At 37.6% G+C, this 17,209-nt stretch overlaps 1 protein-coding gene across 2 annotated transcripts; it reads left to right on the plus strand.

The window, feature by feature from the left end:
• The first annotated feature begins 1,395 nt into the window (after window positions 1-1,395).
• LOC106086737 (uncharacterized) lies at window positions 1,396-12,619 on the plus strand. 2 transcript variants are annotated; one of them, XM_059367035.1, is made up of 3 exons: window positions 1,396-1,710; window positions 1,922-4,387; window positions 12,330-12,619. In XM_059367035.1, exons 1-3 carry the CDS (start codon window positions 1,573-1,575, stop codon window positions 12,330-12,332), a joined length of 2,607 nt encoding a protein of 868 aa, XP_059223018.1. In that variant the 5' UTR covers window positions 1,396-1,572; the 3' UTR covers window positions 12,333-12,619. The 2 variants fall into 2 exon arrangements, with proteins under 2 accessions (XP_059223018.1, XP_013106979.2); XM_013251525.2 differs by lacking the exon at window positions 12,330-12,619 and having other exon boundaries at window positions 1,922-4,754.
• Window positions 12,620-17,209: the final 4,590 nt, after the last annotated feature.

Genomic DNA, 17,209 nt, shown 5'->3' on the forward strand with positions numbered 1-17,209 from the left:
ATAAACATCATTAAGGATGTCAAATCTGACGATTGAAAATGTCATCATATAGGAGAAAACGTAAACAAAGAATGAATGTAAAAAGAGAACAAGTTGACATCCTCAATGCCAAGTACTGTCAAATATTAAAAAAAAAGTATATCGGCTGATCGCTTGGCTTAACCTTATTCAGTGAATCCTGGCAGTGACAGTTGCGTGCTTGTATTAGGTCGACCCTTAAGAGAGAGTACGGCACATGACATAACTGCTAGATAGCATGACATAATTACCAGGTAGTGGACCGTAAACAGCTGAGTAAAATTTTTCTTACGAAGTACATATCTGTCAACGATTTTTGGTTGTGTGTGTATGTTATAGTTAAAAGCCATAACACACACAAACAACGAAAGATGGCTCGACCGACAATATACTCAAAATCAGAGTTGCACTAATTACTGATTTTGACAGATAGTGCACCCAATATTTTATTGTTGGGCAACTGCCACTACCTGTAAATTAATATATCTTGTTATGGCCTAAATGAAAGACATAGGAAATTAAATTGACGAGTAAAAGCTCTGTTATACGGCATATTGTTGTTTTATAACATTCCAAATTTGGCACGTGTAATGTTGTACATGTCGTGTGATACAAACGAAACTAGCATATGGAAATCACTTTTCACATAGCACATGTAATATTTTTTCGATTAGATCGTGCTCTATTCCTTCAAAAAAATACATAAAGAAATCAGAAGTTTTTGTTGTAAGTCGAATGAAAGCAACCCCAAATAAAATTGTTTTCACAAATTTATGATTTAACCGGCTTTCTCACAACTTAAACAATTTTTACGCATAAAAAAAATAGCTTTTGCTCAAATTTTTAGGTTATGTCATTCGAAAATAACATACAGATGTGATAGCAAAATTAATGAATCGTACATGTGAATACAAAAAGTGACATGTCATAAGACATCTACATGCCGTGTAATAGAGCCTTAAGTTGGTTTGGGGCTCCATTGCTGTCGCGAGAAGCTTAGTTGCGAGCGTTCATAGGTTGCGGATAGTGAAGTGCCCATAGGGAGTAGCTGCAATGGCAGTCGCGGACAATCAGCGGTATCTCGTGATACCGTATCAGCGGTCTCAGTGAGAGGCTGAACGGAGAGACTCAGTGAGAGGCATCATAGGAAAATACTGAGTGCCTATGATGCTCGATATGACAGAATGAGCATTCTGTTTTGGTATTTATGGTAACGAAAAATTTCGCCAGAGGTGCATACTGGCCTTTTACAGTATGTTTGCGAGAGCATAAACGGGCCTTACCCTACGAATTTACGTTACGATTATGACATGACATGACGTTAGTACTTTGACAACATTCTCATTTTCTGCCGCCTTTTCTCCTGTCACTTTTCTTTTTTCTCCTAACAAATAAACAACCGTCACGACGAAAACGACAAAAGAAAAAAATATTATTTTCACTTTGTTCTTATTTAGTAGAAAGCATTGCAATTAGTTGTTTTTATTTTATAATTTTCGATGTTGTGTGCTAGCGGACCATAACTGTTGAATTAAAAAACGATAATCAATCAATATGGTCAGCAGAAATAAACAATTCCAATGTTGTAGAATTTGTCGCACGGAGAAAAATCTAAAATTTACGGTTAAAGAACTGCGTGAATTTAATAGAGTTCAAGGAGCAGCTACTGGCAACGACAAAGCTTCGCAAAAGGTAAGAAGTTTTCGTCTAAGGAAGTGGGGCCAACTAAGTGGTTTGTTATTATGAATGGCTAAAGCTGTACGCATACCAATACATTTAACAAAGTATGCGGGTAAAATTCCTAGCGATAGTCTGTACTTCAAGCTCATTAGCCTTTTCTTGTTGCTTATGTTTGTAAAGTTTAAAAATTTGCGAAAAATATTATATATTTTTTTCTTGATAGCTCCTGCGAACAACACCCACTTTGGGCAATATTTGCAAAGATTGCGATGACCGTGTCCAGATATTTCATCGTTTAGATGAAGCAACCACCAGCTGCGATAGCGATATAGAGATAGATGTAGATGATACGGCTACAATTCCGCTGCCAGCACCACCTAATTTGCCGACATTAAACACATGCCGTCCAGATACACCTATTATTGTGGACGATGATGAAATGCTTTATGATTTGTTCATGCAAAAAGTTGATCAACAACGCCAGCAAAGGCAAATCACCACACAAATTCAAGAAGCAGAAAGGCCAGAGCTTCATGCCGAAACGCAGCAAACCTTCATAAATCATTTCAATCCACAATATACACCACCACAATCGACTGGGGGCAGCGAAGGAGATGATGCTAAAATGCTTGATGATTTAACATCCAGGGAGGGAACTCCGGCTTCGATAGCTAATGCAGTGACTCCAGTACCGCTGGCCCCACAGCTTCCCCCAGCTATTGTTGATAACAAGGGTCATCGAATTGTTGCTATAATAGATCTTGATGATGGAGACGAAGATTCATGTCCGGCTCAGTCTGATAAAATTGACGAATCTATGCAAAACACCATACAAGACAAATCCCCCAATATGGCCAATGACATAGTGGTGGCACAAGCAATACTTCAAACAGATTCAATTAGTGAAAGTCAACAAACACTTTTGACCACCAATAATATTATTGAGACACCAGCTTTGGCAAAGAACGTCGCAGATGTCAGCGATGATGAGGAGATAGTTTTTCGACAAGTCGAACCTCATTTGGAAACACCTCTCTCGAAAAAGAAGCGCAAGAGTTATGATGAAAAAAAATTACGTTTAGTTGCTAGCTTAAGTCTGGTATCGAGTGATGACAGTGAGCCAGAGGAACCTGTAGCCAAACAAACCAAAGTCAACGCAGCCCCAACTGATTTACCAAAATGCTTTAATTGTAAGGAATGCCAAATAAGTCTCCCAGATGCGGAAAGTCTTTCAGTGCACGCACGCGTGCATGAAGGTATCAAATGTCCAGAATGCCAGTATACGTTCCCGCTTGAAAAGCGGTTAATAAATCACATGCGTCGCAAACATCGTGCCTACAATGGCAAAGTATTGAAGGAAAAATCTCGAGGTCCCCAAGATAGCGCTATGACAATTCGCTTGCGGTATATGCAAAGTCAAACATATTATGAATGTCAACTTTGTGGTCGTATTGATGAAATTTACAAAGAGCACAAAGACCACATTCTCAATAAGCATCCCATGGAATCGAAAACTTTGAAGGACCCAATAATGAAGGAACTTAAGTGTCCGGTATGTAAAGAGAAATGTGGCTGTCAGTACATAAGATTATGTAGACATATACTTGAGAATCACGATTATGCACAACATAAAACCCATCTAAGAGAAATAGTACATGTGAGTGCATTTGGCTGGAATGCTGCTCGTCAGAAGGAAGTTGCTAAAACAGCTCGCATTTTCCAATTCTCTAAAAGAACTACATTCTTTTTTCAATGCAAAAAGTGTTACAAAGTTGTGGCCGGTTACTTAAATCATTTGAAGCATATAACTCAAAGTTGTAAAATTGAAGAAAAGTCAAAATCGGTCGAAAAGAAAATTAGACCGCCAGCTGAAAAATTAAAACCCAAAAAGAAACCTAAAGTAGAAAAAATAGCTAAAACATTAGATAGTACAAAGAAAAAGAAACAAGTTATACATAAAGATTTAAAATCTTGTAAAAAAACGCCCAAACCTTCCAAAAAATCTCTAAATTTGGAAAAACCTTTAGTATCCAAAAATTCCCCAAATGTCACTAAGAAGTCTAATAAGGAAGATGTAAAAGCCATAGCAAAGCCAATAGTTTCGAAAACAAAAGCCGATGCTATAAAGCTTTTGCCACAAACTAAACCTTCAGAAAAATCCAAAAAACGTAAACGTAAGGAAGAGTCTGTTTCTCAAATTCTCAAACCCCAAAAAAAAGTTGTTAAAGTTAAGGCTCCCGTTAAGCAGATCCCAACACAAAGCTTCAACTGCGGCCACTGTCCCATTCAGATTAAAGGTTTTCTCTTATACAGCAAGCATATTTGGCAAGAGCATGTGTCCCATGAATTTGTCCATTGTGATAAATGCTCAAAGGCGACGCTGTTCAAATATCATAATGGGAAATGTTCGAACTTAGCGACACAAATAAAGAAACAAAAGCGTAAATGTGTCACCACTAGTGGTGGTGGTGGTTGCAATGGTGGTGTAAATAGTTCCACGTCCACTAAGGACACAGATGTTAATTGTGATTTGGAAAATGCTAAAGAATGTCAACAACTTCAGCAAATAGTGCCTGAGTCGTTAGAAGATAGTCAAAATCTACCTGCAACAAATGGAGAAATAGCCCAAGAGCAAACACCCATGTGGCTTAAAGACTTATGTAGACTAAATGAGTTGAGGAATAATATGGTAAGCAGCGACGATAATGAGAAGAGTAGCATAGCTGTTATAAACATTAACGACGTTGACGATCTGTACCCAGCAATAAATAGAGCCGGAGTTCAGCAATGTTGTTATTGTTTACATTTATTCTCTTCCGAGTTAGAGCTAAAAAATCACACAAGACTGCAACATACCGGTTATGAGGAAATTTTAGTTAGATACACACCCATTAATGTTACAATTTAAGGATTTTTTCATGTTAGCTTGAGTTTTAATGAAAAAGATAGAATTCCTTAATTAATTTTACCAATTATGGTTACTTTCCCAAAATCCGTATTAAAGGTACTGCCAATAAGTCGCTAGAATGTATGTTAATTGGCTGGAGTACGAAAACAACAACCAGCAATATATATTAAGTGGAGATATATGTGTTATCATCTTTAACGTAACCATACTGCACCGATAACTTTTTTTGTTTTTTATGTAACCTAAATGGGATTTTGAAATTACCTTATTCAGTTTATATGCTCTATAATTACATAAGTAAATATTTGAACTTAAGTGTTAGATTTATTTGCTTGTGTGCATATAATATCAAAAGTCCACTGTGATGCATGCATTTTCATTAGTACTAAGAGTTATAATTTAATGTGTACGATTTCTGTAGAACATCTTATGAAGTTTCTAACAGGCTATAAATCTTCTTTTATGGCTTAGTGAAAGTTTTCCCTTGCACTTTCACGTTCACATTGTTTTGTTTTACACCATTCATTTAAAGAAGATTGATAGATATGATTTGATAATCAAAAAACATAGTGTTTATGATATGGAAAAATTTTTATTTTTATTGAAAAATTTTGTGCATTTAATAAGATAATTTCGCCACACAAGCCTGTTTTATAAATCTTGCAAACCTCTGTCCATAATTGGCCTTTATGACTACTATTTCAATGAAATATTGGAAACCCACATTCTATAATGTATTCTTCTGCCCCACCATTGTTCATTTCTAAAAGGTTTTGCGGTTGATGTTTTTTTTCACTTAACGAGTATTTAGTTCAATTTGTTTTTTTTTTTTTTAATTTGGCATTTGAGTTTCACTGTAAGAAGTAATCAGCCTTGGAAAAAATGTTCGATATACGTACAAAGTTTGGAAGGTACCACCCGCTTTTAGGTATTGTTTAGGTTTTATCCACATCATTCCAACTGATTTGTATGTCATTTTGATTTTTGCTTGCAATGGAGAAAAAATCTTTTTAAAGTGATTGTCAATATCGGTCTAGGCTTTAGTACAGCCCTCATAAAAATTACTGCTCGTTTTAAGGCATTTTAAAGGCCGCATTTTACAACTGATGGTACCGGACCTATAATACTCAAATACCAATAACTTCTTAAACCGAGCAATACTGCTATACGGGTGCTACACCGAGGACCGATATTGATAATTTGTTAGTTTATAGTGTCATTCTTTCATCTAAACAGACTCACTTTGACATTTTTAATCCATTTTGAATCTCAATAGCGGAAGACCACAACTCTGTTACAAATTGAACCCACGAACCGCGCTCTGATAATCTGAGCACGCTACCAACTCGGCTACCGTGGCACCAAGTAGTGTTTTTTTTATTAGTGTTTCCCGAACACCCCATTAAAGAACAAATCAGAGACAAACTAACTTCTCAGAATATCAAATTTAAGCTCAATGTTAAGGAAACTTCCTGTTTTGTAGGAGTGTTTCTACCGGTTGTAAACCCCGTTTCGTAAATTTCGGTCCAATCAGATGGAATATATTTCGGTCCAGTCGGAATGTATTGAGTTTCTTAGTAATTAAAAAAAAATATTTTTTGGTGACTGAATATGTTTTAGTACATCTAAAAACTTAAAGAAAGGGTATGTTTTTAGATCTGTGTAATGCAGGTTTGTCATACTGTCCGAATTCAAACTTTTAAAAAATCCGACCTTTCGAATGCGCAAAACGAAAAAAAAAATATTTTACCTGTATTTTATTAAGTCTTCTTTTATGGTTATGGATATCACTTGTAGTTCCTCTTACTATAAAGGAAATTGATTAGAGTATGCATTCCAACATTGATATACCAACGTTTGCAAGATATAAGGTAAAGAAAATCTTACGTTTTTCGTTTTCGAAAGCCGGGATAGGCCAGAAAATAATTTTTTTAACGTCCAAAGAGTTTTTCTGCTAAATTTCCTTAATTTTCAATTTTTTTTTTCAAACTTTCTTTATTTCGTCACCTCCAAAGGGATTTTTGGGACAGCCATATTTCTATGTGATACAAATTAATTAATCAGCTCAGCCCAATTCTCTCAATATTCTTCTGATTGTAATAACATCGGCATTGGCCGATTCTCACGAAATTTTGCACGAGGGATTCCGATGTGACTCCCGACATTACTGGTTAATTTCATACGTTTTTACATGTACTAAAACATATATACAAATTCGCACAAATTTTTATATTTTTGTATTTTATTTGCCAGCAGAAGACAGCGGGAAAGCGAAATTTTAAAAATTTGTTAATTGAGAACAAATTTCAGCTGGAGTTTTCTTTAGCAGCAATTTGCAGTCTCGAACAGATTTTTTTGAAAACCAGCTGTTTTATTAAAAAAAATAGCATAAGAGAATAAAGGCTGTTCTTATTCTCCTACAAATTTTTACTGAAAAAAAGTGAGCCCTTTTTTGGATGTTTTTTCAGAGTGTGCCTCATATATGTAGCATCAATTTAAGGTAGTTTTACGGTTTTAGCTCATTAAAATCGATCATAGATTCCGTATCCGTTTGTTTTTTTATATTTATAGTTTATAGCAATAGCAGTGGGCAAACTAACTCATTTGCACTTTTCAATTAAAAAAATTATTGAAAGTTTGTGAAATTTCCAATTAATTTTTTAATTAATCCGATTAAAAAATGATTGAAATTTTCAATTAATTATTTAATTGATCCAATTAATAAAAATTACTAAAGTTTCCGAAATATCCAATTAATTTTTTAATTGGTTCAATTAAAAATCAAATTGAAAATATGCAAATATTACATTAAAAATGTTGCGAAATGACCGCTGTATACATCGCACCCTCAATATCGATGCAACATGGTTCACATATGTAGAACTCCTGGAACACGAATTTGAGGTTTACGTTTGGTTCCATGATCACTCCTTAAAATGCAACACATATTATTGTTTCCCGAGTTATAAAAAAAGTGTAGCGGGCGGGTTTAGGTCTGGCTAGCGAAAGAAAAAAAATTACACAAGCACGACTCATTAGAAACTTCCGATAAACTCAGAAAAATATCATGACCAACAAAATTACAAGCCTGACGATCAAAAAAAAGGTTCCGGGAAGGGAAAAGCACATTACGTTCCATGTGTCTGATATTATACGCTATTTTGACTTAGGAATTTAGGCATGCTGACCCTTTTGACAATAACGCTACAGCACAGATAATTTTTTTCTCCAAATAAAATTGGAGTTGGAAAATGGATTTAATGAAGTGTGTTCGAGTATTGTCCGGTAACAATTTGCAGTGAGTAAGAACAACTTTTAAACTCTTTCGTTATTGCAGCACTGCAGCAAAAATTTCCAGGCTCTCAATAAGCAATCTTTCAAAATATTGTTCGCTCTCTCTTTTGCTGCCAAGTAAAGAACGCGAACGACATTCGATCTCTAGGTTTTTTTATTTTTTACCTGATTATACCAAAATGTGGATATGTCTCCCATAAAACAATGCCATCAAACGGACGGACTTTGTCTTTAAAAACCGGAAGTACGATTTTGATTTTGGAATTCGACGTAGATTCCACTCAAATTGACACACCTTAATGTGCACCAACAAGCAACAAATAGATCATCGACTCTTTTCAAGAGGCATCAAGTACAATAAACGAAGATAAGTAAGATAAGAGAGAATTTTAAGAGAACTGTGTATGAACAACAAATATGATTTAGCTTGTTTTCAATCGATTGTGGATTTTTTTGCCTTTAAACTTTAAATTGGTATTACAAAACGCTTTTTAACTTTCTTGTTAGATTCTTTTTGTTAAATTACTTGTGTTTTTCTACAGTTTTTATGTTCCCCCAATTCCATTTGCTCCTCTCTTTGGTAACTTTTAAGAATGAAACAAGAGAAACCGTCAGAATGAAACAAAAGAAAACTAACCGTTGTTCGTGGTGGTTATTTTTCATTGGGAACAATGCATTATCCAGTATAAAAAGAGTCTGTGATGTACAGAAAGAGCTGTGGTGGCCAAAATTAAAATTTTCCTTACACTGGATTCCATACTCAGTTCATAAGTACGCTTATGATCTTTTTTTCAGTCGTTGTTCAGACACCAACGAATGAACATGCGCATGGGTGTACACATCATTTTTTGTGTTCATTTTAAAAACTATGTTTTTTCTGATTAAACACTATATAAGGAAGGAAAGGTTAATATTTTTTTTTAATACAAAGTTTTCTTTAAAAAAAAACCTTAATTTTTTCGGATAAATGTATTTTCGTTCAAAGAGATATTCTAAAAAATTAGGGAGATTAATTCACGCATACAGTCTTATTTTCATTTTGGCCACCACTGACATAAAGCGAGCTCTATTTTCGTAAGACATTGATATATGTGGATCGTAGATGGACACCAACATACATCGGTTGAACATGGGCATCGGAAAATGAACAGAAGAAGCACACTTACAGTTTAACTTACTTCATGTGGCTTCGCTCGGTTGAAGCATTGGTGCAATTCCATCACTAATGTGGACACATATTCAATAGCACAGCACAAATGGCAAATGCATAATGTCATTTAGACCGCGCTGTATATGTATATGTATGACAAATCGGAGGCCACCGTAGCGCAGAGGTTAGCATGCCCGCGTATGCCGCTGAACGCCTGGGTTCGAATCCTGGCGAGACCATCAGAAAAAAATTTCAGTGGTGGTTTTCCCCTCCTAATGCTGCCAACATTTGTGAGGTACTATGCCATGTAAAACTTCTCTCCAAAGAGGTGTCACACTGCGGCACGCCGTTCGGACTAGGGTATAAAAAGGAGGCCCCTTATCATTGAGCTAAAAACTATAATCGGATTGCACTCATTGATATGTGAGAAGTTTGCCCATGTTCCTTAGCGGAATGTTCATGGGCAAAAATTGCATTGCATATGACAAATCATGTGGATAAATAAAGTAGAAGCTCATATGGCAAATACAATAGTTAGGAACGCCGCTTTAGTTTCGAAACATCTACTATTTTACAGTTCCATTAAGGAACTGGGGCAAACATCTCCAAAATCAATTAAGCTCAATGATAAGGGACCTCCTTTTCATAGCCGATTTCGAACGGCGTGCCGCAGAGCGACGCCTCTTTGGGGAGAAGTTTTCACATGGCAAAGTACCTCACAAATGTCGCCACCATTAGTAGGGGATAACCACCGCTGAAAAATGTTCCGGTCTGGATTCGAACCCAGGCGACGCTAAACGTCTGGGTTTAAATTGTGGCAAGAACTTGTAAACATTTCTCAGCTAGTTGGCAAGCATAAATAAAATATTTTGCAAAGAGGCATGTGCATGTTTAGACTAAAGTAATTAATCTGCAGTACTAATTGATGTGTCAAGTCTTCTCGCTGTCCTCAAGGATAAGTCCTTAGGAAGATTTGCATTTTGTATGTCGATTGTGGACTTCAACCCAATTTCAGTTGCGTTGCCAACTTTCAATTGAGACCTCAGCTCTTACAATAAGTTAGCATACACAAGTTCCATTTTTTCACATATATGGATGGTAACGTTTGTCATAATCGTAGTCTACGAGAAATTCTAAGCATTTTTGCCCTGGTTGGCGGTTTTGCCGATAAAAATATTGATTCACACTAATATGAAAACTACCTTGATTTCATTATTGGTTAAATAATTGGAAAGAAGTTGGATGTGGGTGTATGAATTCATTCAAAAACAGGAATTCGCTTTGGAGGTTAAGGTCGGTATGCAATGAAAGCAGTTTGACAAGCAATGCCGGATACAAACATTTGTGTACAGCCTTTATTATGTAAGTAAAGGCCTGGTTATGCTCTCGTAAAGATACCGTAAATGTAGGAAAACGCATGCAAACGATTACCGAACGTCTGTCGACCGTAAACGGAAAGTAGAATTCAATAAAAACAACATTTTACGTTCCGTTTTCGTGTCAGGTGATAAAATTTTAAGTTAGAAGAAATTAATATTTAGAAAACTGCTATACTCCTATTCTATTTCTCTTTGGAATTTATGACAATTTATTGTTAATAATAAAGGTTAATTGGGTAGTCCACCATGAAAAGGTGGCCAGTCTGATCTGTTGTGAAAAAAAGTGAAACATATGTGATAACAAGAAATTACAATACAAGAAGAGAGTAGGGGTAAGCGCCAATATGGCGCTGTCGTAACCGCTAATCCATGTTATCACTATGTCGTACAACTGAGGTCTGTTCAGGGATTCCACACACTCCTCCATGCACTTCGAACACACTGTACTAGAGTCCACGGCCTTGAGGGCCGCCATATACACATACTGATTTCGACCCGGCACGCGATGATGAATTTGTTTGATGTTCATCCTCATTGCGAGAAGCTCAGCTGAGAGCTACCGGACGAGTCCACAGGTTGTGATTAGTGACGACAGGCTTTGTATACGGAGTAGCCGCAATTGAAGTCGCGAACAATCAGCGGTATCGAAGGGACAGTCTCCGTGAGAGGTCGGGCGGCAACGACTGTTGCTTCAATACTGAGTGCCAATGATACTCGATGTGACAAGGTGATCTATTGGCGTCTTTTAATAACCAATGGCTATAACGTTCCCGCGGCGATCGGTGACCGGAACGAGCTTGAAGAGAATCGCTACCTCCACATACAAATGTGGCTGCAACATCGTCAACAACAACTGATTTCGAAAACTGTAAATACCTTCCCAGAATTTCTTTTGCTTCTATCGTTATGGCACATAGCTCTCCCTGAAATGTTGTGTGTGTCGCAATATAGTCCCAATCCAGTCTCGGTCTCCTCAGTCTGCCCCCCGCATCCATAGTGTCCAGGAGGGAAACTTGGTCGTATTCTGTCACCACACGCGGCTCAGGGCGGTCGACCCATCTCCTCGTTGTTAAATGCCCTCTCAATATTCGAGAAGGCCGCCATAGCGTACTCCTTCAGTTGGAAAGACGTCTCAACTTCAAGCATCACTTCGTGTGCCAGAATATCTTCGACGTCAGATCTCTCACATTCAAGTCTTTTTTTGTTAAAAAAAATGGTTTTGTTTGAAATGTCAAATGCTACGTTTAGTAATAAGCATAGTTGCCTCTTCACATTTACGATACATTTGTTCTACATTTATACTACATTTACATACAGCATTACAGCATAACCAGGCCTTAAGGTGTAAATTCATTTGTTTCAACTTTCCAATTTAAAATTCATGCTACAATATTTTTTTAATTCTGTTATTATTATAAATGAATAAATTTGTTTCCTTTGGTAAATTCTTGCAAACATAAACTGAAGCATGAAGAATAGCAAAAGAGAAAATGCATGACATACTACAGTAGGTATGTATTTAGAACTTTTTTTAGCAATGATCTTTACGTCAAGTTGTATAGTCATCAAATTAAAACAGAGAAAAAACTTGAGAAATGCCTATTAAGTTTTTTAGTTCCCAGAAATTAAAAATAAAAATTTTGTTACTTATAATAATTTTGTTATTGAAGTCTAGAAAATAACAAATGATTTAATTTACAAGATACAAATACATTAAGGAAATTTCCTTAATGTTAGCACTGAATATTGTCTAAATATTTTAAATTGCAGTTTAGAAACTTATTGAGCTCGATGTACACTCATATTTAATATATTGAGAATGTATTTCTCTTAATCTTCTTTACTAAACCTTAATATTAAGTAATTTGCATTAAATTTTTTTTCTCATACTTATATATAGTAATAGGTATGTTGGAGGAATTCAATGATTTTTTCTTTTGATCTAATGAACTGTTCTTAAGAGCTAAGAGTTTTAAATAAGTTACTGCCTTTGACTGAAATGCGAAATCAGTCATTATATCAGTCACTGTCGAATATCAACCACTTTTCTATCATTAATATTCTTGATATGTAAATTAATTAAAATCTTTGGATATACATATATAACTATCTATATATTCATTTGTACATAATTGTTATGTACATTAGAGTCATTGTAAATAAATTTAACTTTTAGAGTTTTAGTAGTACCAGAAAAAAATCATGGTTTTTAATTTCTTAATAATTATAAAACAAAAAAAAAAAACAAAAACACACAAATATGTTAGAAAATGACTATTGTGTTGCTTTCCTTTTTGTTTTTATTTAAAAATTATTATAATATAATAAAAATAGTATTAATTTTTGTTTAATTTTCTGTGTATATTTATTAATTTTATTAGCTATGTATGTTTTTCAATAATTTTTTTTTGTGTTTTTATGCAAATGACATATTGAGTGATTTGAAATGTCATAGTTTTGTATGGTTTAAATAATTTGGTTTATGGTTTATGTTTTCTTTTTTATTTTTTAATTAATAAAAAGTCTACAAACGTCATCTAAAAAAACATGTATACCTCTGCAATGCAATCTTGGGTATATTGTACATGATTTATCACAACAGAGAAATCTATTTTTTCTAATAATATATATATTTTTTGACTGAAATATAGAAATATTTTATATAAAATTAAAATATATACATGTATTGAACAAATCTAAAACTATTTGTTTAAGGAATATTAATATATACGTTCTTGTTCTTCGCATACACCTATAATATTACAAATAAAATAAAAGCCTATATAAAAAAGCAAAGAATATATTTGTTTTATTTAAGTCGAGGTCTGATCTCTAGATTCTTTGGTATCTCAATGGACTTGAAATAGTGTGGGTCTGTTTAGAAAATAGACTGCCCCTCTAACCTAACCTAAAATCAATACTTACTTTTTCTAACTAAATTAGCTCAATAAAGACGAATGCGAAAACATACCCAAAAAACTAAATTTTTTTAAGAAAAATATCCGACTTGAGATATCTGAATAGTTGCTGGAACGTAATTGATCAAATGCCATCTATTGTCGGACAATTTCTTTTCTATAATCAATAAAAATCCTCAATTTGTTGTGATTTTCATTCCCTTGGTTAAATAAGCTCGATCGACTCTTCCCCCTTTGGGGGAAAAAATTATAAAGTTAATAATAAATTCATTGACCAGCCATACCAAGCACACAAAATAAATATAAAGATTGCACAGAGCACGAAGTGCTAGTACATTGGAGGCTGCATTGAATACTCATTAATATAGTTTTTGGGGGTTGTTATAGCAGTTTATTGTGTTCTTTTCTTCGCCTGCTTGATTCTGTTGAGTGTCAAGGCCCAGGAACTCTGCGTTTAAGATGGGGGGCGTCCACAGGGATCTGGGTCTGAGTCGAGTGAGTCTGGCCGGGCAGTTAAACAGGTGACGTGTATCGTGCGATCCTTGGTTACAATCAAGACATACATCTTGCACGTCGGCAGGCATCAATCCTTGCTCTGTAGGATTTGAGGAGGCTACATCTGCCAGAAACACTCTGTTTTGCCGAGGGAGGTCAATTTCTTCAGGTGCAATGGGAGGCTGTCGTTCTCCAAGTACTAACATCTGCCAGAACGTAATTGAGCCAGAACCACTTTGGTTTGCCGGGGGAGGTCAATTTCTTCAGATGCAATGCGAGGCTGTCGTTCTCCAAGTACCGGGCAGTTAAACAGGTGACGTCTATTGTGCGGTCCCTGGTTACAATCGGCACATACATGTTGCACGTCGGCAGGCATCAATCCTTGTCTGTAGGAGTTGAGGCGGCTACATCTGCCGGAACGTAATTGAGCCAGAACCACTCTGGTTTGCCGGGTGAGGTCAATTTCTTCAGGTGCAATGGGAGGCTTTCGTTCTCCAAGTACTACATTCAGCCGGTAGCAATTTAGCGCTTCTGCTACCGTGTCTGCATGAATTTTGCCTAGACCTAGACCTGATATGCCGCTTGATCTAGAGGTTCTCGTTTGTAGCGCTGAACCTCACGCTCTAAATCATGTAGGCTATCCACTAGATGATGATTTGGATGGTCTCTGCGATAACAGCCCAACAGGTATTGCTTAGACAGCATGTAGTTATGTCTTCGCACTGGTAGGATCTTTATCTCCTGATGGAGGTGGTCGACATGAGAACTGAGGAGACCGCCCGTCGCAGTTCGGAGGGCGATATTCTGACAGATTTGAATATTATTCCACTACGTGTCACAAAGTTGACGAGACCACGCTGGCGCTGCATAACTTACCACAGACCGGCCAATTGCTTTGTACGTGGTCAACAAGGTTTCTTTGTCTGCACCCCAAATGCTGCCAGCAAGTGACTTGAGGACTTTGACTTTGACGCAAATTACTGTGGCATGTGTGGAGAATGTGTAAGAGCTGCCAAATATTTTGGGACACTTGATGGTCGGAATCATTTCTCCATCGACCATCACACTGAGCTCTGTTTTCACCTCACGCGTATTTGTAGTTGAAGATTTGGTGGCAGATATCTTCAGATTTCTCGCAGCAAAATATGAGGCAAGTTCCTTGAGGTAGACGTTCAACCTATCGCAGATGTCAACAATGGGTGGGGGGCCTGATGCCATGATCGTACAAACGTCCACATATGATACGATATCTATGCCGTCTGGAGGGGGTGGAATGGAGGACAGGTAGAGTTCAAACAATACCGGAGATATCACCTCACCTTGGGGAACCCTGTTTCACTCTACGGTGCTTCGGCTTCTTATCCCTAAATTCCACAAATGACTAGCGACCACACAGATAATTCGCGACCCAGCGTTTCAGGCTTGGCTGGAGGGACGTGTTGGCGATGTCCTTAATTAGTTTGGCATGGCTGATAGTGTCGAATGACGGTGCCACGAAGACCGTCCTATCACATGGCCTGGGCTGATTGAAGCCACGGCAAATGTGTGCGATGATGGCATGCAGAGCTGTGGTTGTGCTATGCAGTCTTCGAAATCCATGTTGATGCTCGGCGTATGGAAATTCTCCTACGAGGCTCGGGAGGAGTAATGCCTCAAGCGTCTTTGCTATTGGTGAGAGAAGGGAGATCGGTCTGTACTACACTCCCAAACTCGGGTCTTTCCGGGCTTCGGTAGCGGGATCACTCTGTCCATTCTCACACATCGGGAACTATAAGAGTGTTCAAAGACATATTGAGGACAGTAGAAAGGTACTCAACTCCAGGTAAATCCAGATTCTTCAACATCAATGTAGAGAATTCGTCGGGGCCCAACGCCTTAGATGATTTGGCGCCACAGATGACATTCGTAACTTCGCGCACGGTAAATTGTGATGGCTTTTCATCGGCTCGGAGTCCACGAATACGACGAATGGCTCCCTCATTGCCCTGTCACTCTCGGGATGCACAATTAATTGACGGTTGAACAACCTGGCGCATCTCTTCGGATCAGATCATATTTCGCCAAAAGTGACTGAGGTCCTGTCATCCCGTCTACCGGTGTTCGAGAGTGACTTAACAATAGACCACAGCTTACCTAAACCAGTGCCTATGTTACATTGCTTCCAGTGTTCCAGCCACAAATTCCGCTTATGTTGTTATTCCGTAACCCCACTGGGGTTAGTGGGGTCCATATCCCGAATCTCATTCCGCTCGTCTGCGAGTACCACTGCGGCTGGTTCGTTAATGATGTCTCAGAATTTCCTCTCGGCCACTGGCACATTCGAGGGGGGATACGTCACTCAGGTGATCAGGGGATGTAATGGAAATGTCTAGCGAGCTGCTGCACCTCCTCGTAATCTTATTGAGGGCGTCCTCATTCACCGTGAAAAACGTAGAGCCTTCAATCTGCTCTGCCAAAGCTACGCCTGTTGGTAGAAGAGAATGCCATGAATTGTGATGCGCATTAAAGTCCCCAAGAATGTACACGATGTATAGCTCTATCTCGGCAGTACCTGGCGCAGGCGAGATGGGTCTATATTGCACGGAATGGTATATCACGAAAGCCAATCCCCCATCTTCATTCCTTGAGCCATCCTTAAGTAGCACTTTGTATCCGTGACAACTGTGCAAGCTGCAGGTGTTGGTCAGCTTTGTCTCCAGGATCGCTGCGACCAATATATTTTTCCGACTCATGAAATCCACAATCTCATCGATCTTGCCACGGAGACCTGACCTGGAAATATTGGGGCTGGGATACTGCTGTTGCGTATCTTGCCGTACGGGAGAGGTAGTTTTTGGTGATATTCATTGGCAGACTCCAAGTGTACATGAAAAAAACAAGAGACAATAGCGGTTTAAAAAATCATCAAGCGTCCACAAGTTGCGAATAGTGGAATGCTTCGTATACGAAGTAGATGTAACTGGAGTCGCGGATATTTAGCGGTATAGAGTGGAGAGTCTCAGTGAGAGGCCTGTAATTCTCGTTGAGACCTCGCTCAATATGTGCAGTGATGGTGTGCAAAGCAGCCGTCGTGATATTCAATGTACGAAACTCATACTGATACTCAGTACATAGAAATTGTCTAACGAGCCTCCTGAGGAGTAGTACCTCAACAGGCGAATACAAAATTCAGAGTTCCTGGATTTGAATATTCAACAGAATCAAGCGAAAGATAGAACACAACACACTGCTACAACAACAGCAATTAATTTGCCCATCTCGGCACGGGATAACTATCAGCATCACACAGGTTCGAACTTTGAGCTCAGATCTTTCGGGTGTTCATCGTTATTATCAGAAGCATTGCTGGAAGCTACCGGGCGCGTCC

The sequence above is a fragment of the Stomoxys calcitrans genome, chromosome 4, assembly GCF_963082655.1.
Source record: "Stomoxys calcitrans chromosome 4, idStoCalc2.1, whole genome shotgun sequence".
NCBI classification, from domain to species: Eukaryota; Metazoa; Arthropoda; class Insecta; order Diptera; family Muscidae; genus Stomoxys; species Stomoxys calcitrans.